Source organism: Aethalodelphis obliquidens, unplaced genomic scaffold (assembly GCF_003676395.1).
Source record: "Aethalodelphis obliquidens isolate GAN/ISIS:26980383/991018 unplaced genomic scaffold, ASM367639v1 scaffold20, whole genome shotgun sequence".
Lineage (NCBI taxonomy): Eukaryota > Metazoa > Chordata > Mammalia > Artiodactyla > Delphinidae > Aethalodelphis > Aethalodelphis obliquidens.
The window spans coordinates 17,543,950-17,566,377 of NW_020837964.1; the positions used below are offsets into that span (position 1 = coordinate 17,543,950).

Sequence of the window (22,428 nt, forward strand, 5' to 3'; positions counted from 1 at the left end):
TCTGATTAGCAGAGGATAAACATTACTATTGGATACAGAGAACACATCAGACACTACTCTCTAGAAAAGGAGTCAGGGTGGGACAGGGAGGGTGGGAGGGAGACGCAAGAGGGAGGAGATACGAGGATATACGTATATGTATAGCTGATTCACTTTGTTATAAAACAGAAACTAACACACCACTGTAAAGCAATTATACTCCAATAAAGATGTTAAAAAAAAAAAAAGTGGATAATAGAAAAGGAGTCAGCAAACTATGGCCCAAAGGCCAAACTGGGGTCACCACCTGTTTTTGTAAATGAAGTTTTACCAGAGCATAACCATGAGCATTTGTTAAGTATTATCTAGGGCAACTGCGGTGCTATAATGACAAGAGTTGGCAGAGACTATAGGGCCTGCAAAGCCTACAATATTTACTAGCTGGTGTCTTCACAGAAATAGTTTGCCAGGCTCTGTTCTGGATGTCAGTGTCAGTCAGTCCAGGTGGAACAGAGGCAATTGTTTATAAAATTCCCCCATTCAACTTGAAAGTACTAGCAGAACTGAGAACCACAGCTCCTAAAGAAAAATCCGAGTTCTGAGACTTTATGCACATTTGTTAAAACTTCACAAAAATAAGTGAGAACTAACAAGCTGATTTACACAGAAACACTCACTTTCCTATTTTGGATTGCTAGCTTCCTGTATTATTACTTAACCAGGCAATCATAGCTATGCTACACAACGGAGAGGACCTGAGCTAAGGACAGCATCTAGCACATACGCTGCACTCACAGAAAGTTAGCATATGGATAAAATATTACCTGGACCCATGGGAAAATATCCCATCTCCAGTGGCACAGAAATATAACTTCTTGTTAAGACTACTCACTGCCTCACCACAAATAACCCTTACTTTTCTGACGATCAAAATTTCTTTCAAACTGGATTTTGTCTGGGGTGATCTGAAATAGTTTCACAGATCCATCTTCGCAGCCAACCTATTATGGAAAAGGGGGTAGAAAATAAAGAAAGCATTTTATAGAACTAAATATATACATTTCCTCCTTCAAGCTAACACTTGTTCTGAAAGAGAAAAATAGTTTGTGAGAGGGAAAAAGTACTGGTACCAAGAAACTGGTAGTGTGTTCCTGGCAGTCTTCATGTCCTAGCCAGAAAGCAGGCCAATTAGGGGCACAATTCCTGAATAGGACATGGAGGAGAAACAGGATTTCATAGCATGTCTCTGCTGGACACCCATGGCCTAAATAAAAGACCCATTAACTGTGTCACCTAAATGGAGATACGTCAAGGTATTACAAAATAGTACAAATTTAAAAAAAATCATAAATCCATCACAGAAAACTAAATCTCTGCAAGTACCCAGTCTACTGGTAAGAATGGGGGGGGGGAGTCTTTCCATTGTCTATATGTACCACATTTTCTTTATCCATTTGTCTGTCGATGGACATTTAGGTTGCTTCCATGACCTGGCTATTGTAAATAGTGCTGCAATGAACATTGGGGTACATGTGTCTTTTTGAATTATGGTTTTCTCTGGGTATATATGCCCAGCAGTGGGATTGTAGGATCATATGGTAGCTCTATTTTTAGTTTTTTAAGGAACCTCCATACTGTTCTCCATAGTGGCTGTATCAATATACATTCCCACCAACAGTGCAAGAGGGTTCCTTTTCTCCACACCCTCTCCAGCATTTGTTTGTAGATTTTCTGATGATGCCCATTCTAACTGGTGTGGGGTGATACCTCATTGTAGTCTTGATCTGCATTTCTCTAATAATTAGTGATGTTGAGCAGCTTTCCATGTGATTCTTGGCCATCTATATGTCTTCTTTGGAGAAATGTCTATTTAGGTCTTCTGCCCATTTTTGGATCGGGTTGTTTATATTTTTAACATTGAGCTGCATGAGCTGTTTATATATTTTGGATATTAATTCTTTGTCCATTTATTCTTTTGCAAATATTTTCTCCCATTCTGAGGGTTGTCTTTTTGTCTTGTTTATGGTTTCCTTTGCTGGGCAAAAGCTTTGAAGTTTCATTAGGTCCCATTTGTTTATTTTTGGTTTTATTTCCATTACTCTAGGAGGTGGATCAAAAAAGATCTTGCTGTTATTTATGTCAAAGTGTCCTTCCTATGTTTTCCTTTAAGAGTTTTATAGTGTCCAGTCTTACATACAGGTCTCTAATCCATTTTGAGTTTATTTTTGTGTATGGTGTTAGGGAGTGTTCTAATTTCATTTTTTTACATGTAGCTGGCCTGTTTTCCCAACACCACTTATTGAAGAGACTGTCTCTCCATTGTATATCCTTGCCTCCTTTGTCATAGATTAGTTGACCATAGGTGCGTGGGTTTATCTCTGGGCTTTCTATCTTGTTCCATTGATCTATGTTTCTGTTTCTGTGCCAGTACCATACTGTCTTGATTATTGTAGCTTTACAGTATAGTCTGAAGTCAGGGAGTCTGATTCCTCCAGCTCCATTTTTTTCCCTCAAGACTGCTTTGGCTATTCGGGGTCTTTTGTGTCTCCATACAAATTTTAAGATTTTTTGTTCTAGTTCTGTAAAAAATGCCATTGGTAATTCGATAGGGATTGCATTGAATCTGTAGATTGCTTTGGGTAATATAGTCATTTTCATCATATTGATTCTTCCGATCCAAGAACACAGTATATCTCTCCATCTGTTGGTATCATCTTTAATTTCTTTCATCAGTGTCTTAATAGTTTTCTGCATACAGGTCGTTTGTCTCTCTAGGTAGGTTTATACCTAGGTATTTTATTCTTTGTGTTGCAATGGTAAATGGGAGTGTTTCCTTAATTTCTCTTTCAAATTTTTCATTAGTGTATAGGAATGCAAGAGATTTCTGTGCATTAATTTTGTATCCTGCAACTTTACCAAATTCATTGATTAGCTCTAGTAGTTTTCTGGTGGCATCTTTTGGATTCTCTATGTATAGTATCATGTCATCTGCAAACAGTGACAGTTTTACTTCTTCTTTTCCAATTTGTTCCTTTTATTTTTCTTCTCTGATTGCCGAGGCTAGGACTTGCAACACTATGTTGAATAATAGTGGCGAGAGTGCACATCCTTGTCTTGTTCCTGACCTTAGAGGAAATGCTTTCAGTTTTTCACCATTGAGAATGACGTTTGCTGTGGGTGTATATGGCCTTTATTATGTTGAGGTAGGTTCCCTCTATTCTCACTTTCTGGAGAGTTTTTATCATAAATGGGTGTTGAATTTTGTCAAAAGATCTTTCTGCAACTATTGAGATGATCCTATGGTTTTTCTGCTTTAATTTGTTAATATGGTGTATCACATTGATTGATTTGCGTATATTGAAGAATCCTTGCATCCCTGGGATAAATACCACTTGATCATGGTGTATGATCCTTTTAATGTGCTGTTGGATTCTGTTTGCTAGTATTTTGTTGAGGATTTTTACATATATATTCATCAGTGATATTGGTTTGTAATTTTCTTTTTTTGTAGTATCTTTGTCTGGTTTTGGTATCAGGGTGATGGTGGCCTCATAGAATGAGTTTGGGAGTGTTCCTTCCTCTGCAATTTTTTGGAAGAGTTTGAGAAGGATGGGTGTTAGCTCTTCTCTAAACGTTTGATAGAATTCACCTGTGAAGCCATCTGGTCCTGGACTTTTGTTTGTTGGAAGATTTTTAATCACAGTTTCAATTTCATTACTTGTGACTGGTCTGTTCATATTTTCTATTTCTTCCTGGTTCAGTCTTGGAGACTATACCTAAGAAATTGTCCATTTCTTCCAGGTTGTCCATTTTATTGGCATAGAGTTGCTTGTAGTAGTCTCTTAGGATGCTTTGTATTTCTGTGATGTCTGTTGTAACATCTCCTTTTTCATTTCTAATTTTATTGATTTGAGTCCTCTCCCTCTTCTTCTTGATGAGTCTGGCTAATGGTTTATCAATTTTGTTTATCTTCTCAAAGAACCAGCTTTTAGTTTTATTGATCTTTGCTATTGTTTTCTTTGTTTCTATTTCATTTATTTCTGCTCTGATCTTTATGATTTCTTTCCTTCTGCTAACTTTGGGTTATGTTTGTTCTTCTTTCTCTACTTCCTTTAGGTGTAAGGTTAGATTGTTTATTTGAGATTTTTCTTGTTTCTTGAGGTAGACTTGTATAGCTATAAACTTCCCTCTTAGAACTGCTTTTGCTGCATCCCATAGGTTTTGGATCGTCGTGTTTTCATTGTCATTTGTCTCTAGATATTTTTTGATTTCCTCTTTGATTTCTTCAGTGATCTCTTGGTTATTTAGTAACATATTGTTTAACCTCCATGTGTTTGTGTTTTTTACGTTTTTTTCCCTGTAATTTATTTCTAATCTCATAGCATTGTGGTCAGAAAAGACGCTTGATATGATTTCAAGTTTCTTAAATTTACTGAGGCTTGATTTGTGACCCAAGATGTGATCTATCCTGGAGAATGTTCCGTGTGCACTTGAGAAGAAAGTGTAATCTGCTGTTTTTGGATGGAATGTCCTATAAATAACAATTAAATCTATCTGGTCTATTGTGTCATTTAAAGCTTCTGTTTCCTTATTTATTTTCATTTTGGATGATCTGTCCATTGGTGTAAATGAGGTATTAAAGTCCCCCACTATTATTGTGTTACTGTCGATTTCCTCTTTTATAGCTGTTAGCAGTTGCCTTATGTATTGAGATGCTCCTATGTTGGGTGCATATATATTTATAATTGTTATATCTTCTTCTTGGATCGATCCCTTGATCATTATGTAGTGTCCTTCCTTGTCTCTTGTAACTTTCTTTATTTTAAAGTCTATTTTATCTGATATGAGTATTGCTGCTCTGGCTTTCTTTTGATTTCCATTTGCATGGAATATCTTTTTCCATCCCCTCACTTTCAGTCTGTATGTGTCCCTAGGTCTGAAGTGGGTCTCTTGTAGACAGCATATAGATGGGTCTTGTTTTTGTATCCATTCAGCAAGCCTGTGTCTTTTGGTTGGAGCATTTAATCCATTCACGTTTAAGGTAATTATTGATATGTATGTTCCTAGGACCATTTTCTGAATTGTTTTGGGTTTGTTTTTGTAGGTCCTTTTCTTCTCTTGTGTTTCCCACTTAGAGAAGTTCCTTTAGCATTTGTTGTAGAGCTGGTTTGGTGGTGCTGAATTTTCTTAGCTTTTGCTTGTCTGTAAAGCTTTTGATTTCTCCATGAATCTGAAGGAGATCCTTGCCAGGTAGAGTAATCTTGGTTGTAGGTTCTTCCCTTTCAACACTTTAAGTATATCATGTGACTCCCTTCTGGCTTGTAGAGCTTCTGCTGAGAAATCAGCTGTTAACCTTATGGGAGTTCCCTTGTATGTTATTTATCGTTTTTCCCTTGTTGCTTTTAACAATTTTTCTTTGTCTTTAATTTTGGCGAATTTAATTACTATGTGTCTCAGTGTGTTTCTCCCTGGGTTTATCCTGTATGGGACTCTGCGCTTCCTGGACTTGGGTGGCTATTTCCTTTCCCATGTTAGGGAAGTTTTTGACTATAATCTCTTCAAATATTTTCTCTGGTCCTTTCTCTCTCTCTTCTCCTTCTGGGACCCCTATCATGCGAATGTTGTTGTGTTTAATGTTGTCCCAGAGGTCTCTCAGGCTGTCTTCATTTCTTTTCATTCTTTTCTCTTTATTCTGTTCCGCAGCAGTGAATTCCACCATTGTGTCTTCCAGGCCACTTATCCGTTCTTCTGCCTCAGTTATTCTGCTATTGATTCCTTCTAGTGTAGTTTTCATTTCAGTTATTGTATTGTTCATCTCTGTTTGTTTGTTATTTAATTCTAGGTCTTTGTTAAACATTTCCTGCATCTTCTTGATCTTTGCCTCCATTCTTTTTCCGAGGTCCTGGATCATCTTAACTATCATTATTCTGAATTCTTTTTCTGGAAGGTTGCCTATCTCCACTTCATTTAGTTGTTTTTCTCGGGTTGTATCTTGTTCCTTCATCTGGTATATAGCCCTCTGCCTTTTCATCTTGTCTCTTTCTGTGAATGTGGTTTTTGTTCCACAGGCTGCAGGTTGTAGTTCTTCTTGCTTCTGCTGTCTGCCCTCTTGGGGGGGGGGGAAGTCTTAAGTCTGTGCTCAAAAATTTTTTGAGAAACACTGGAAAAACATGGTTCCACAGGTTGACTTGTAGAAGGACCTATCAGAAGTTTAGATATACTAACGTGTGCTGTGAATCTACAGTAGGATTTAGTACGCCGTATTTCTGAAACAAAACTTATCATAAAACACAAGGCACAACAAAACAAAAGACAGTTTCTACATCTCCCAATTCCAAAGAACACAGTTTGGGAAATGCTGAACCAAACTGAAACCTCTGGTTTCATAAATGAATCAACAAGGTCCAAAGTAGCAGCAGAAAGAGTGCCAAAGGACAAGGGAGTTTAAATCCCCAACAAGAATCCCAATCTTGTATCTCGTATTGGAATCCAGATACAATTGCTTGCTTGGTTGCTGGAATCCAGCTCAGAGTGGAGTTGCTACATGCTATAATACAATTTCACCTTCCTATGAACATAAGGAAGCAAGTTTAAGTGGGCAGAAGAGAAATCTTGGTTTGAATTACCAATAGTTGCTTACTGACCAAAAGTTGAGAGCCATTGGGGCTGGCAGCCATGCTCCAAATGGGTCCTCCAAAGGCATCCATAGCATACTTGATGTTTAACGCCTGCAAATCATACTCAATAATCTCTCCATTGAGTCCAGCACTAAACAGTCGCTGTCCGTTTGCCCAGCACAGAGCTTCTGTAGCCCGAGACTCATGACCTGGGAAAAACTACAGAAACACCATAACTTTTCAACCCACCACGAATTCATCAGCTACTAGCACTGAGTGGTCACAGGCAAAAAGGTGAAAATCAAAATGCCTCTCTAGAAACAACTAGTGTGGGGTTTTACACTATCTGAAGATCATGTTACTGATATTTTCATTTTTTTCAGGTTCACATTTTAGTTACTTATACAGTTGGTTTTGTTTCTTTTACTAGGACTTGTTCTGCAAAACCTTTTTAGACAATAAAGTCTCAGACAATCCAGTTTGTATCTGATGTATCTAATTTTTAAAAATCATGGCAATTATCTTGATTGAGTGATAATTTCAAAGGTGTACACATGTCAAAAGTTACCAATACATACACTTTGAATACACATTGCTTACTGTGTGTCAATTTCACCAATTAAAAGCTGTTTAAAAAATTAAACAAAGGCAGCTCACTCCAGCTTTTCATTCAAGTCTCAGATTTCTAAGTGTTTTCTTAGCACTCAAAAAGCATTCATACTATCAAGGAATTTTATTCTTTTTTTTTTTTTTTTTTGCGGTACGCGGGCCTCTCACTGCTGTGGCCTCTCCTGTTGCGGAGCATAGGCTCCGGACGCGCAGGCTCAGCAGCCATGGCTCACAGGCCCAGCCGTTCCACGGCATGTGGGATCTTCCCGGACGGGGGCACAAACCCGTGTCCCCTGCATTGGCAGGTGGACTCTCAACCACTGCGCCACCAGGGAAGCCCAGGAATTTTACTCTTATATCTGCTTGATACAAAAGGGAATGAGGAGGTATAATTTTTCCTATCTGAACTTGAAAAGGCAAAATATTCATTAATTAAGTGGCTTGCCCAAAGGGCCAAAGTCAACGACATGAAGAGAACGTGGGTCTCCTTACTCCTAGGCACTACTCTTCACTCTCAGAGATATAATGTTTTCTTGTTCTGAGAAACAAGCTCTTGATCAGAGCTAAGCAATCTTCAATACCAGGGAAGGGAACATAGAGAAAGTGGAAGACTAGACTGAATTAATTGTTCAAAAAAAAAAAAAGAAAACAGATGGGAGAGGAAAATAAGAGGTACTAGGTAAAGACCAGTTGACTTATTCATTCAACATGTATTAACTAAGCAGTGTCTTTGTCCTAGGCACTTGCTAAATGTTGGGAATACAGCCATGAATATCACTGACAAGGTCCTTGTTTTCATAAAATTTGAAGTTCAGCAAGGAAGAAGACATTAAACAAATATATATGAACTATTATATAATTCCAATTATCGTAAATGACAAGAAAAATCACAGGATGCAACAAGCATGTACCATAGCATGTTTTTCATTCTATGGAATGTGACTCCTTTGTGGTGACCAGCAATTTCTTAACTCCTATTAGTGCTTCAGGGATCAGCTCAGTAAGTCATCTCTTTCCAGGAATCCTAAACACACCTCATCAGAGAAGGCACCTCTCCACTAAGATTCTATGCCTCTGCTTAGGTCTATCATAAAATTTGCCACACTGTTTGCAAACTGTATACTCACCTTTCCCCCACTGGATTTTGAACTCCTTGAAGGTAGGGCCTCTGACATTCATCTTAATGCCTAATACTTGCCACTCAGTCATTTAGAAACATTTACAGAGTGCCTAAATTCCAAGTACTAAGTTGCTGGGCACTGCATTCATTCATTTTTCCTTCTATTCATTTATTTCATGGTGCCTATGGCATGTAAGGCACTCAGTAAATGTGACCGGAATTATTTTATTGCACTTGAAATCAGTAATCACTGCCTTTGAAAAATATGCTGCTGTAACAGCCCTTTGCATACACCCAAACAGTACTTTACCTAATTTAAAATCTTTATTCCCAAATATAAGGCATATAAATCTACCTTCTCTCAGACAGATGAACTTAGGAATCCATCTTCCTGATATTACATCACCAAAATGTTTGACATTAAAATGTCTCATCATTTTTTCTGAATTGACAATGAAATGGGTACTGACACTTATAGCAGGAAATGCCACTTTACCAAAGTTACAATGGTGCAGAGACTGATATGAAGCAATGGTCTTGACAATTTTCCTTCTTATTTTGCCCAACAGATCTAGCAAACCTCAGTTTCCAAATGACAGTGAGCACCACAATTCCTAGGTAGGATCTCTCTAACCAACATCACACAGATCAAACCTCTAAGCGCATCATTCAGACAAGAGATCGCATATTTGTTATGTGGTTCTAAACAACTCCGGAGAGAGTGGGGGAGAGTTACTATTCTTTTGATCTCTTTGAATACAAAAAACATAGATTTGGCAGAATTGAACTTAAGAAAAAAATTAACATCAAATACACCAAATCAGGCTCCCAAATGACTTACTTTCTCCTGAAAGTAGTTTGCTGACAAATTATAAATTTCCACAGTGCCATCTGTTCGTGAAACAGCCAATCTGTTTGACTGGTTATTGTAAGCCACACAGCGGATCCCTGATGGAACATAATTAAAGAAACGTACTCGATGGACCTTAAATTCACCCATTCCTAGGGGGGCAAGAAAAGAATCATTGTTAAACAGCAGTATGTCACACCTCATGTTTCTTATTACCACTATTCTAGGTGGAAGACTCCAACTATATTTCATCGACGTTCATTTCTATTTTTTTTCACTTTTTTTTTTGGAGGGGGCCGCGCCGGGCAGAATGTGGAGTCTTAGTTCCCCAACCAGGGATGGAACCCGAGCCCCCTGCATTGGAAGTGCCGCTTCTTAACCACTGGACCACCAGGGAAGTCCGACGGAGGTTCATTTCTAAATATCCAACAAATGATGCTTTCATGGCCCATACAGAATCTATCAAACAGTCTCCAGAAGCTCAGGATTCCTCAGCAACAAAATAAAAAGATCAGCACATACAGCATCACCCAGACTGCCAGCAATCCTGACAACTGCCTGAAGGAAGTGGTCCAGGAAAAGAGGGGTAAGAATTTAAAACGTGATCTTAGAGCAAAAGACTGAACATAACCTCATTCTCTAACTGGGAGTGCGCACTTGAAGGGAGTCACATGGAGCTGACCGGATGTATTCGAGGCAGAACTAAGGTCTCCTTTGTATTTTGTGTGTGAGGTTTCTGGGGGTGGGGGTGGTGGAGAGGAGGATAAATACCACGACCACTCTAAAGAAACAAGAAATGTGGACAGTCTAAAGGAGTATCTCAAAGTCAGGTCCGCAGACTCCGCAGAACTCCTGTATCAAAATCACCTCGATAAATGGTTTTTAAAAATGCAGGATTCCGGGTCCCATTCCACAGTTCCAGAATTCCAATCTTTTGGGGCGGGGGGAGGGCTAGCAATCTGCATTTTGGCAAACACCTCTATCTCTACTGCATGTTAAGTTTTCAAATCACACACTCAACTACGGTACTGACGGTGGGGCTGATGGGGCAGGAAGAACAGAGAGCGTCTCAAGGGGAGGAGCGACAGGACTGGTCGGCATCTGTCAACTACTCCCTCTACCTGCCGCTCCGTCGCCGCCAATATACGCACTCCGCTCTGGGTCGCCCCCTACTCGTCTCCTTTCAAGGTGAGGAACCTGCCTGCAGAGCAGGCGCGTTCGGCCGGGCCGGGCTAAGAGTGCGTCCAACGCGCGCGCGAGGGCTCCACCGCCCCTTCCCTCTCCGGGGATCTCCGGAGTAGCCCCCACCGGCCTCGGCACAAGAGAATCGGCGAGCTCCGCCGGGCGCCGACCTGTAGCAGGCCTCACCCGCTCTAACACCCCCCACCCCGTCCCATCCCCGCTCCCCACGCCCCTTCCCCAACTCACCAGCGGATGGGCTAGCCACTCTCGGCGCTCGCCTCTCTCCGCCCCGGCCCCACGTGCGCGCGCGCTCGCGTGCTCTGCCCCGGAAGTGCTCGCGCCGCAAGGCCGGAAGTGCGCAGGCAGTGCTCGCGGCGGCGGCGACGGCGGCGGGAGGTTCGGTTGTCGCCCGTTGGCCGCGCGGCGCCGCGCTCGGCGGCCGCCATTGCAGGTCAGGCCGCGGGCAGGGAGCGCGGGAGGCCGCGGGGAGCGAGGGCCGAGCCGGGAATGGGGGCGAGGGTGCGAGGGAGCGGGAAGCTAGGGAGCTGGGGCCGGGCGGGGCACGCGGCTCGAGAAGAAGAATGGCGAGCCGAGGGGCGGGGAGTGGGGGAGCGGCGGGGGGGGGGAGGGGAGGCCGGGAAGGGGGAGGGGAGTGGGGAGGGCCGTGCAGAGGTGGGGGGCGACCCAGAGGGGCCCCCTGGTAGGAGGGCCGGGAATTGTGGAGAAGGGAGCAATGTGGAGTCGGAAGGCGGAGGGAAGGAAGGGAGCGAGCAGGGCGGAGCGGGAGAAGGGCGGAAAGAGTGGCCGAGCGCGGGCGGAGGACGGAGAAGGGGGCGGCGCGGGCCGGAACCTCGAGGTATGTGCGGAAAGGGGTTCTTCCCTGGGTGGGGAGGGAACCCAGCACGGGATGCTTGCGAGAGTGGGGTAGAACTGGAACCCAGGAAGTAGCGGGAACATCAGAAAGGGGACTTAGCGGGGGACTGTGAGGTTCCTTCGAGGGGACATTTTAAGTCGTGGGGGAGATGCTGCTGGGAGCGGTAATTGGGAGGGTGGTTGGAAGGAAGAGACAGTCTGGAGAGTGATCCAGCTTCATTTGTGGGCGGAGTGAGAGACGAGAGAAGAGTGGGGTGGAGTCGGGTCCTGGAGGAGAGAAGTACTTAAGAATTGACGGGGTGAAATAGGGAACGATTTGGAAAATGAGGGTGGTAGAGGAGTAACGTTTGAAGACTGATCTTTGGGAGGAGGATGAACAGCTTGGAAAGAGTATTCCGGGGGTGGGGAGTGGAGGAAGGCAGTTTAAAGAGTAGTTCCCTTGGGAGGTAGGAGAAAGGGTTAAACAGCTTGGTAAGCGGTCCTGGAGATAGTCGGGGGTAATTTGTTTGGGGGGGGGAAGAGGGGAAGCGGATGGAGAAGTCCCAGAAAGTGGGCGGGGCTAGAAATAGGAAGTGTTTGTAGCTGAAATTGAAGGGAGGGGAGGGGGTCGGGGAGAGGGTGGAGAAGATGGTGGCTGGTGGGAGGGGAATCCAGTACAGAGGGAGACCTCAAGTAGAGCTATAAAGGAAGGGGCTTTGGGGAAGATAGGGTGCCACAGCAGTAGGAGGAGGAAGGGTAGAAGGGGCCGCAGAGTAGCAGAAGATGCAGAAAACTGGAGTAACTCTGATCGACTGAAGTCATCTTTTCTACCCATTGTCTACAAATACCAGTAATTGATTCCCTCCATCATGGGAATCTTAAAATGTGATGGGAAAGTACCACATGTATGCATAGTGTCCACACACGTTTTTGAACCCACTCTTCACTAATGAAAAGTTTGGAAGCATTCAGTTCCACCTACTCTCCATGGCCCCTTTTTGGAGGAGAGCAAGCTTCTCATTTAGAAACTGGATTTTAGCTCTTAATGACATAACATAAGCCTGTCGAGAGACAAGATCTTCCCTTTGAAACTTAGACTCTCCCAATCAGTCACAAAATCACAACACTGCTAATAAAAATAATGTATTGAGTTGTATATAAAAGTTCCTGAATTGTTCATTTGATGGAAAGACACACAGAGAAATAGTTATCATGCTTAGAGGTAAAAAACGTTCCAGAACTTAATCCCAGAAGCAGTTTGGTGAACCCTGACTGCCATATTTGAATTGTTCTCCCATTGTGTAAGCTTGATTTCATTCTGATAACATGCTGCTTTTATAGGATGTTTTAATCCACTATAAACATTAAAATAATAAGTACACAGTAGTATAAAGTCATTCTATTGGACATGTACTAAGAAAATGCCATGTTCCTCCAGGTAATCAATAGCTTGACCCTAAAGGTTTACCATGTTAGGCACTGTGCTGAGGACTTTACATTCTAAACTTCATTTAATGCTCACAACCACCCTTTGAGATGGGTTCTCTTTTATGCTCAATTTATTGGTGGAGAAACTGCAACCTGAGATTAAATTACCCCCTGTCATAAGCAGGCTAAATAAATGGCAGAATCAGAATCCAGGTCTGATTCAGTTCTCACTGAATCCCTAAACACAAAGAGTAGTTTCTGGGACCGAATAAGAACTCAATAAGTGCTAATTGTTGGCCCAGCAATTTGCAAACATTTTGTGTCATATTTAATTTTTAAAAATAAAAATGAATGTTTTTAAATTAAGAATTGTAAAGTTAAAGCCTTTATTCCGTTTAAAAAGCAACAAGAAAAGATGAAAGGGCCAATGTTTATTGCAGCTAAACATTGTTTAGCTGTAATAAAATTTAATTATGTTTAGTTAGGTTAAACCATTGAATCAAAGCCCCTGTTTCAGTGAAAGCTGCATAATCTGTTTAATACGATACATACCATGCTGTCTTCTGCTACATTTTATTTTGGGGGCAGTTAACCATCATGAGGATCATTGCTCATGATGTTCTCTGTAAGACCTTAGTAATATTAACAATTTAACAACTCAGAAACCAATGGATAAGAAATTTTGTAGGAGATTAGATGAATCAGTGACAAAGAATGTGCTCTGTTCTTTTGACTTGTTTTGCCTTACACAGGCAGGAAACGGAGTTTTAGGCTATAGTTTTGAATCCTGGAGGTAACCTTGAGTACATCTCTAGGGATTTCAGAAACCTAAATCTCGTCAGTTGGATATGATGAAAAGCAGGCTCATTTGTTTTGAGCTGCCTACCCAACAGATGTCATAGTTACTTCGGTGGCGAGATATAACATCTTCTTCATAGGTGGTTTATTTGCCATCTTGTGGGAGATGTTATGAGAAACACTAATGTTTGTAAAGCAAGTTCCTGTACTGATGTCCTGCATGAGAAGGTGCTGTGTGAGAGGACTGCAGGACAGGCCGGATTGTGGAGGAGTTAGAATTCACATTCCCTGTCTACCACTTACTAGCTGTTCCACCAGTTACTTAACCTGTAGCTTCTCTAAGCGTGTTTCCTCACTGTAAAATGGGAGTGATAGTACCTGTATCATAGCATTGTTTTCAGGATGAAAAGGGAGAATCCAGATAAATGTTCAAAAAGGTTTAGCTATGTGAGAAATGAAGCTTTTTGTATTACAAAGATAATGCTCTGCCTGAATTTTTCTTCCTAATTAAGAAATTGTGGTGGCACTTTGATTTTTCAGGTTTTTAATGACTTTCAAAATGACAGTTAAATAAGATGTATCCCAGATTTGGTCTGATTTCAGACAGACCTTTTGAGTTTTGATTAGGGTTCCCATTGTGAGTCTTGGTTGATTCTGAGAATGTGGGTTTCTTTGCTCATCTGTGGTTTGTTCAGGGGTCTTGAAGTCATCTGGACCACTGTCCTGAGAAACAACAGTGTCTTGACTTTACTCAGGATCTCCAAAGTAACTCCAGGTCTCAAGACTGGGGATGATCTGGGGCAACCTCAGATATTTCTAGAAATTTCTTAGATAATATTTCTAGAAATCCTGAAGCCCCCCACAAAGGCTTTTTTTTTCCTTTAAGGGAAAAAATAGTTAAAACATACAAAGTGCTTTTTAAAAAGTTTTGTTTACATAGCTAAAGTCATTTGACTAAGTTAGGAATATAGAACTTATGTGTTTAGTTTGTTTAGCTATGTAAAGACCCCCCAAAATTGAATAGTAAAACATTTCCCCCTTTTATAAGGGGAGGGGTAGGGAGTCAAAATAATTCATTGCAGGGGAAAGGTGTTTGGATGGTTTTTTCCACACCTTCCTATCTCTCCAAGTCTCCGAGTATGTACTGTAGTTGTGGCCTGTGAGACTCCGCTCTGAAATATATTGAATTTAAACATCTTTTTGAAAAGTGGCATCAGTTCTTCCTGGCTGTACAGGAACTTGGAATTATTATTCTTCAACAAAGACCAGTTAGTTGGTCCTAGCTAAATCTGGGATTAAACTCAAGGCTGTTGAGAGTGAGGTGCTGGGCAGTCTCTTCCAGTGACTCCTTTTAGTGTCATGATTTGATATGGTACATTCATCAAACCGTGCCTTCAGATGTTGCTCTTGATAAAGCTGCAGTTTCTACACAAGCAATACCTTAGAACAAGCACTTAGAAATTGCTGTGCTTATTTTTAAATGTTGGAATGAGTTGAGACTGAAGACTTAGAAATCTTTTTGTTATACAGAAAATTTTCATTATAATGTTACTTGTTATTACTAATAGGATTTGACTTGTATTATACTTCTTCACCTCCTTGTTTTCCTACTGATTTTTTCTGCCTACTTTCAAGGGGATGAGGACAGATTGGGCTGCATGTTCTCATTATCTTTTTTTTTTTTAAGAGGATGTTGGGGGTAGGAGTTTGTTTATTTTTGCTGTGTTGGGTCTTCGTTTCTGTGCGAGGGCTTTCTCTAGTTGCGGTGAGCGGGGGCCACTCTTCATCGCGGTGCGTGGGCCTCTCACTATGGCGGCCTCTCTTGTTGTGGAGCACAAGCTCCAGACGCGCAGGCTCAGTAGTTGTGGCTCATGGGCCCAGTTGCTCCGCAGCATGTGGGATCCTCCCAGACCAGGGCTCGAACCCGTGCCCCCCGCATTAGCAGGCAGGCTCCCAACCACTGCGCCACCAGGGAAGCCCCTCATTATCTTTTTTAGTCATCTCCACACTAAGTGAAATACATATTCCCTGTCGCCTCCATCAGGTGTGTTATCAGTGACTTACTCAGGTATACATACCTACTCTTGAGAATAGTTGCCTAGAGCAAGGAGCAAGAAGAAGAATCTGATTCAGCCAATGGGATATTTTAAGGTGCTAAAGTAGAATTTTAAAATTCACGAAAGGGATGCCTTCCCCTACATCACTTACTAACTTGGTAAATACACCCTCATGTACATAAATATAGCTATATCAGTCCACAGGTTCCTGTGAGCTAGACTCTTGTAAGCTGGGTGTGAACTTCATTTGTATTCACATCTCCGGCATCTCATTAGGTCTAGCACAAGTTTTTAGGCCACAGAATTCTTATTTTTACAAGAATTGCTAGATGTCTACCAGTATCAATAGGTGTACTCAGGCAGGGCCTCCTACATAAGTGGATAGAGAGCTGTGTGTGCTCATTGAAGCACAGCGACAAGTATGGAGGTACAGCTACTCTGACCCAGCTATTAGGCATCTGTTTTCCTTTATTCACTTATGCCACCGTTTTTTCTGTTTTTTTGTTTTTTTTGTTTTTTTTTTGCGGTACGCGGGCCTCTCACTGTTGTGGCCTCTCCCGTTGCGGAGCACAGGCTCCGGACGCGCAGGCTCAGCGGCCATGGCTCACGGGCCCAGCCGCTCCGCGGCATGTGGGATCTTCCCGGACCGGGTCACGAACCCGTGTCCCCTGCAGCGGCAGGCGGACTCTCAACCACTGCGCCACCAGGGAAGCCCTGTTTTTTTGTTTTTGTTTTTTGGCCACGCCACGCAGCTGGCGGTATCTTAGTTCCCTGACCAGGGATTGAACCCAGGCCCACGGCAGTGAAAGTGGTGAGTCCCAACCACTGGACCACCAGGGAAATCCCTTTAGGCCACTGTTTTGAATTCCTGTTCTGATAGGAGACTGTCGAGGAAATGGGGAATGCACTGAAAATATTTCTACATCCCCTTTGCCTAAACAGTCTGCACATTCCTATCTCAAACATGTGGTCAGAGGTCTTAAAGATTAATCTCCTTCCCTGCCATGATTTTCCTAAAATTTGTATCTGTGTGAACACCCTATTGCTTCTGTGAAACCACCTGTATTTTACACTTACCAAGGAAAATATACTATTTCATCAGTCATCAAAAGCTTATTTACAAGAACTCTTCTCAATCTATATGCATTTATTAACCTTTAGAAACTTCACAACTTCAATTTCAATTATTGAGCCTTTTTTGATTCATGGCTAAAATGTACCTACCATTCTCTGAATTTTACTCACAATTCTAGTGTGGAAATGTTGATTTATTTATCCCATTCTTTAAAACATTAGCTATATGTTAGTCTTTAAAGCATTTCCACATTTTTTTAAAAAATTTATTTATTGGCTGCGTCAGGTCTTCGTTGCTGCGTGGGCTTTCTCTAGTTGCAGTGAGTGGGGGCTACTCTTCATTGCGGTGTGTGGGCTTCTTTGTTGCGGAGCATGGGCTCTAGGTGCGCAGGCTTCAGTAGTTGTGGCACGTGGGCTTCAGTAGTTGTGGCTCGTGGGCTCTAGAGCCCAGGCTCAGTAGTTGTGGCGCCCGGGCTTAGTTGCTCTGTGGCATGTGGGATCTTCCCGGACGAGGGCTCGACCCCGTGTCCCCTGCGTTGGTAGGTGGATTCTTAACCACTGCGCCATCAAGGAAGCCCTCCACATATGTTTTATTTGGTCTTCATGATAGTTAAATGAGTCAGACAATCCAGGTTTTAGCCCCACGGTCATTAAGTGACTTGTGTATGATGACACTGAAAGAGTTCCACACTTACAGGCTGGAACCTGAATTTAGGCCTTCTGATTTTTAATTATTAGTCTCTCCTTCAAGAAACCTTGGAAGAATATTAAAAGTGCTTTTGATTGTTCTGTTGATGGTGGAGGTGGGGCCTTCTTATCTGTCAGAAGACCTTTGCCGTCCTGAGCCAGTGTATTACCTGTTGTCAAGCAGTACCACACCTGGTACTGCTACAGCAGGTCTGGCTTATTCAAACATGACTTCTTGATTCAGCTCTTGCTGAATGCATGTACGCAGTGCCTGCCTGATGCCTTCATGCCTTTTTATTCTCACTTGGTTTTCTCCTTTGAGAGGGTATTGATTATGAGTGTAAAGTTGGATGACCTAGGTTCTTGTGTTGGCCCTACCACCTGCTAGCTGTGTGTGTACCACATAAAGCAGATGTATCCCTCAGTAACTTTATCTGCAAAATACAGATAAGTCCCTATCTCAGAGTGGTTGAATGAGATATCACCCATGATATATATGCACAGCATCTGATTCATAGTAAAAATTGAATAAATATTAGCTGCTCTTTATATTTGAATTTGAAGACCACTGATTCACCAACCTCATATTTCCAAAATGTGTTTGGTGCTCAAGAGTAAGAGGTTCCGCTGTCTTACAGGGCTGCCGTGAATATACTTTTCACTGGAGATCCAAAACAAAGATTAACATGTCAGTAAGGAAACCTGTTTAACTTTAAGCAGGTGTTTGCTAATCGTGAGCACAATTATAATTCCTATTAACTTGCTGTTCTACAGTTGGTAAACACTGATCTGATAACCTTCCACTAGGCTCCATCTATTCATTGGAAAGATTTGTACAGAAGCTATAGTTTAGATCCCCCATCCCTCAATCTCCCCATTAATCTATCCTTCTCAGGAAGACAAAGTACAAGAAGCCAGTTGTTTCAGGCAAAAATGTCCCATTTTAACTCATTCTTGTAGAGTGCCGCAAACTTGCCACCAGGTGGTGCCATTGTATAAAACGAAAGTAGATTAAGCGGCAGGGTATCCTTAGTGTCTAAATGATGAAAGATGGGCAAAGTGTTTGATGAGAATCACATCAGAAATCAGCTTACTGTTCACTAAAGTTGTCTGGAAGACCTTTTCCATTCTCTTGGCTTTTAGTTAAAAGAGATCATTTGAACCTTGAAATACAAGATAACCAAAGTGGCAGACATGAAGCTTATGTTATCACCAAAGGAAAAAGTAAAACCTAAAAGAATTCCTTAGTGTTTTAGAACCATGCAGAATGGAAAATACAATATCCTTGAGAAAGGCAAGTTAGCATACTGGCCAAGAGTGTGGGCTCTGCGGTGTATGTGTTGGGTTCAGATCCCGGCTCGTAGACTAGTAGCTATGCGACCTTGAACACAGTTGTGATACCTATTAACTTTCCACCCTGTAGTTGACCCTTGGTGATCTGAAGCAATTTTATATGTACAATATCAGTTTAAAAATGTTACATGTTATAGAGTTGTTAGGGGATTGAAATTAAATATGTCTAAAGCACTTACAAAAGTGCCTAGCACACAGTAAGTGACAAATGTTAGCTATTGTTATTATCCTAAAGAAATTTTTTTTTTCTACAGCTTATTTTCAGTTGCTTTTTAAAGACGGGAAGCTCATGGTGCAGATCATTATTTCCAGGTGAGTACCTTTTGAGACTTTTTTTAATTTAGCTTGAATGATTAGGGCTATATAGGTTTGAAATTTCCCTGGAAGAATTGGGGTCCTTAGGTGCATCTTGCACAAATCCTTGCATTTCAATTTCTAGTTCAGTGTCTAGCACTGCCCAGTTTCCCAAGAATTCGTGCTCAGCAAAGAGATCTCTTGGGCCTTGAATGGTGGTGTAGGACACTATTATTCATCCTTCACCCCTCCAAAATATTGTAACCGCCAGCCCTTTGCTTGCAGTGCTGGGGCTGGAGGCCTGGCAGAATGGGTGCTGATGGAGCTACAGGGGGAGATCGAGGCTCGCTACAGCACTGGATTAGCTGGAAACCTCCTGGGAGACCTACATTACACCACTGAGGTGAGGGGACTTTTCTTTCCCTGCCTAATGCTTCAGGAAAGCAAGCTACACCAAGGTGGTGCTCCCAGGACCCAGAGTGAGGACTGCCCTCAGGTTTGTTATTCAAGGTCTAGCTAAGCCATTGCTTGTTCTCCCCCCACCTCTGCAGTAGCAGGGAAATTTAGCTTTGGGGAATCTGGAAAGGTCACAGTTCTAAAAGTAGAAATTCTCTTACTTGGGGCTAGAAAGAGTGAAAAGGATATGAGGGTGGGTTGTCCTTTGTGGCTTCTCAGCAGTGGTTGAGGGAGTGGAGGTGCCAGCATTGCCTCCCAAGAGCATCTCTAGAAGGCACCTGAATGTTACGACCTTGCCCTGAACCTCAGGCATCTCATTCTTGTTCTGCCAAAGGGAATCCCTGTGCTGATCGTGGGGCATCATATCCTGTATGGGAAAATCATCCATCTGGAGAAACCTTTTGCCGTCCTTGTTAAACACACTCCCGGGGAGCAGGACTGTGATGACCTTGACTGCAGGAGTGGCACCCAGTACGTGGTAACAGCACTCATCAAAAACAAGATCCTTTTCAAAACTCGCCCCAAGCCCATTATCACCAACGTCCCCAAGAAAGTATGAAAGAACCCCGGATTTTCCCTAGAGAGCGGCCAACTCCTTGGACTCGTGCTCCGCTGCCACCTCGAGGACGGATGGACAGTTCCCTGGGACCACAAGGGGGTCCTGCTTTAAACACAGGCCACCCTCTGGGTATGAACTCAGATCCCTTCCTTATGGCAACCGGCTCTCTTGGTGGAAATTTGGCCCCGTTTCCAAGGAACCCGTCTCCTTTTCCAACTTCATCAGGCTCATTGGCTTCAAATCCAGCACCTTTCCCTGCTGGTGCTCGTGACCCAAGCATGGCTTCTTTTCCAAGAGGGATGAATCCCACTGGCACAGGTGCAGTTTCTTTCCCAAGGCCGGGTGGTCTCTTGGGCCCAAGCCCAGGGTCAGCTCTAAATCCTAGAGCAGGGGCTCTTCCAGGCCCAGGGCCTCTGTCTAACCCAAGGTTAGGGGGTCTCCCAGGGCCAGGTCCTATGTCCAACCCAAGGCCAGGTGGTCTTCTGGGAACAGGTCCTGACCCCAGAAGTGGTGGCCCCATGGGCCCTGGATCTGGACCCAACCTGAGAGCAGGTGTCCTGTTGACTTCTGGGAATGGTCCTCCCAATGCTAGGCCCGTTGGCCTGGGCCCCGGACCAAGTCCCAATCTGAGATCAGGCTTTGTAGGTACAAACCCTGCCCCGAGATCAGGTATGTTTCCAGGCCCTGGCCTTGGGCCCAACCCAAGGTCAAGTGGCCTGGGCCCAGGCCTTGGGCCTAACCCAAGGGCAGGTAGCCTGGCTCCAAGCCCTAATTTGGACACCAGAGCAGGTGGCCTCTTGGGCACAGGATCTGGTCTTAACTTAAGAATGGCTGGACCTCAAAGCCTAGATCTTGCACCCATTCTAAGAGCAGCAGGTCTTTTAGGAGCAAATTCAGCTGCTTTCTCACAGTCTTCTGGAAACATGGGCACAAGCCCATCTTCCATGGCCAGAATACCTGGCCCCATAGGCCCAAACTCGGGTCCTGGCTCTCGGGGAATTGGCCTTCCGGGGCCAAATCCATCTCCCATGTCGAGGGCTCCTGGCCCCATTGGCCCTAATTCAGCTCATTTTTCAAGGCCCGCTGGCCCCATGGGAGTAAATGCTAATCCTTTTCCAAGGGGGACAGGTTCAGGGGGATTGAACCCAGCTGCTTTCTCTCAGTCTTCTAACACATTGGCTTCAAACCCAGTTAACTTCCAGAGGTCTGCTGGCCTCCAGGGCTCAAGTCCGGCAATTTTCCCAAGAGCCTCTGGGCCACTAGGCTCCAACCCAGCTAACTTTCCAAGGGCCACTGGTTTACAGGGTCCAAGTCCAGCTACCTTCCCAAGGTCTACTGGCCCATTAGGTCCTGGTCAGGTTACTTTCCCCAGGTCAGCTCCTGGGCCCCTAGGCTCTTCGCCAGCAGGCCCGGTGGGTATCAACCCAGCTCCTTTTGCAAGGCCAACTGGGACCCTGGGTCTAAACCCAGCTTCCTTTCCAAGGATGAATGGCCCTGTAAGCAAGACTTTGGTCCCATTTCCTAGAGTGGGGAGCCTCCCTGGCACCAACCCAGCTGCTTTCCCCAGACCAGGGGGTCCAATGGCTGCAATGTACCCAAATGGAATGTTACCCCCTTAAACACCATTTTCTCTCCAGGACCACCCTGGTTTCCAGGCACTGTGGTTCTGGGCAGGCGCTGTGTTTTAGGTGAAAGGGTAGATATGGAGCTACAGTCTGAAGTACATAGCTGGGGCTCAACTTCAAATGAGCATTTCCCGCCCCCCCCCCCCCCCGCATCTTTCTTGACTGAAGGTGAAATGTTATCTGTGGGACATGGACTTTGGCAGGTGGGAATGATCCCGCCTTGCGAGAAGGAATCTCCAGCCTTCCAGAAGCCTGCTGTGCTTTTGTCCCACAGCTTTCTGCCCCTTGTTTCTTACTAGTTTCTTGAATTGTTCTTGTGGACTTTTCCTCAGGGATACATTGGCCTGCAGGTTCCAATTCATATGCGCTCCCCTGCTCACCACCGGAGAATCAGCTCACTGCTGTCTAGAAATGTTGCGTTGGTGAGCGGACCATGCTTCAGCAGCGCTGACCTGGTCACCCTCTACTGCCATACCTTCCCCTGGGGGCTGGAACACAGAACAGGGAAGTGCAGCCACTTCAGAGAGCCACCAAATTTCTGCTGGCCTGACCGGGCCTGCTTAGAGAAGGCCAGGATCAAGGCTCCACTGCTCATCCCGCTCCCTCTCCACTGGTACTCCCAATCAGAGAACCTCAAAATTAAACTGACGTGGATGGGGTTATGGGAATTGGGGTGGGGGTGGGGGGAGTGAAGGGGAGAAATCACTGTGCTTCGTTCAGCCTGATGTGAAAGGATGGTGTTTTCCTGCATTGTACCTTTTCTTACTGTTTCTTTAATAAATGGGACGAGAGGGCTATTGATTTCACTCCCTTTTTATTACCTGTTCCACAGGGAAGGAAGTTTACCCACTGCTTTTCATTGTTTCAGCTTGGCCACAGTCCTACATT

General features: G+C 43.5%; 3 protein-coding genes across 4 annotated transcripts in view; 2 read left to right on the top strand and 1 right to left on the bottom strand.

Moving 5' to 3' along the window:
- The window catches only part of UTP4 (UTP4 small subunit processome component), a 32,841-nt gene extending 22,135 nt beyond the window's left edge, over nucleotides 1-10,706 (bottom strand). Inside the window, exons 1-4 of one of the 2 annotated variants that reach the window (XM_027119466.1) lie at nucleotides 10,604-10,706; nucleotides 9,167-9,327; nucleotides 6,624-6,815; nucleotides 896-980 (exon numbers count right to left, since the gene is read on the bottom strand). In XM_027119466.1, coding sequence (XP_026975267.1) covers nucleotides 896-980; nucleotides 6,624-6,815; nucleotides 9,167-9,325 — 436 coding nt within the window. In that variant the 5' untranslated portion in view covers nucleotides 9,326-9,327; nucleotides 10,604-10,706. The remainder of the gene's footprint in view (nucleotides 1-895; nucleotides 981-6,623; nucleotides 6,816-9,166; nucleotides 9,328-10,603) is intronic. The other variant, XM_027119467.1, reaches the window with a different exon arrangement.
- Nucleotides 10,707-10,716: 10 nt separating this feature from the next.
- Nucleotides 10,717-22,335, top strand: CHTF8 (chromosome transmission fidelity factor 8). Its single transcript, XM_027119469.1, has 4 exons — nucleotides 10,717-10,808; nucleotides 18,861-18,918; nucleotides 19,186-19,303; nucleotides 19,691-22,335. The coding sequence occupies exons 2-4, from the start codon at nucleotides 18,896-18,898 to the stop codon at nucleotides 19,913-19,915; spliced, it is 366 nt and encodes a 121-aa protein (XP_026975270.1). The 5' UTR covers nucleotides 10,717-10,808; nucleotides 18,861-18,895; the 3' UTR covers nucleotides 19,916-22,335.
- Nucleotides 19,855-22,334, top strand: DERPC (DERPC proline and glycine rich nuclear protein). Its single transcript, XM_027119468.1, has one exon. The coding sequence runs from the start codon at nucleotides 19,912-19,914 to the stop codon at nucleotides 21,532-21,534; it is 1,623 nt and encodes a 540-aa protein (XP_026975269.1). The 5' UTR covers nucleotides 19,855-19,911; the 3' UTR covers nucleotides 21,535-22,334.
- Nucleotides 22,336-22,428: the final 93 nt, after the last annotated feature.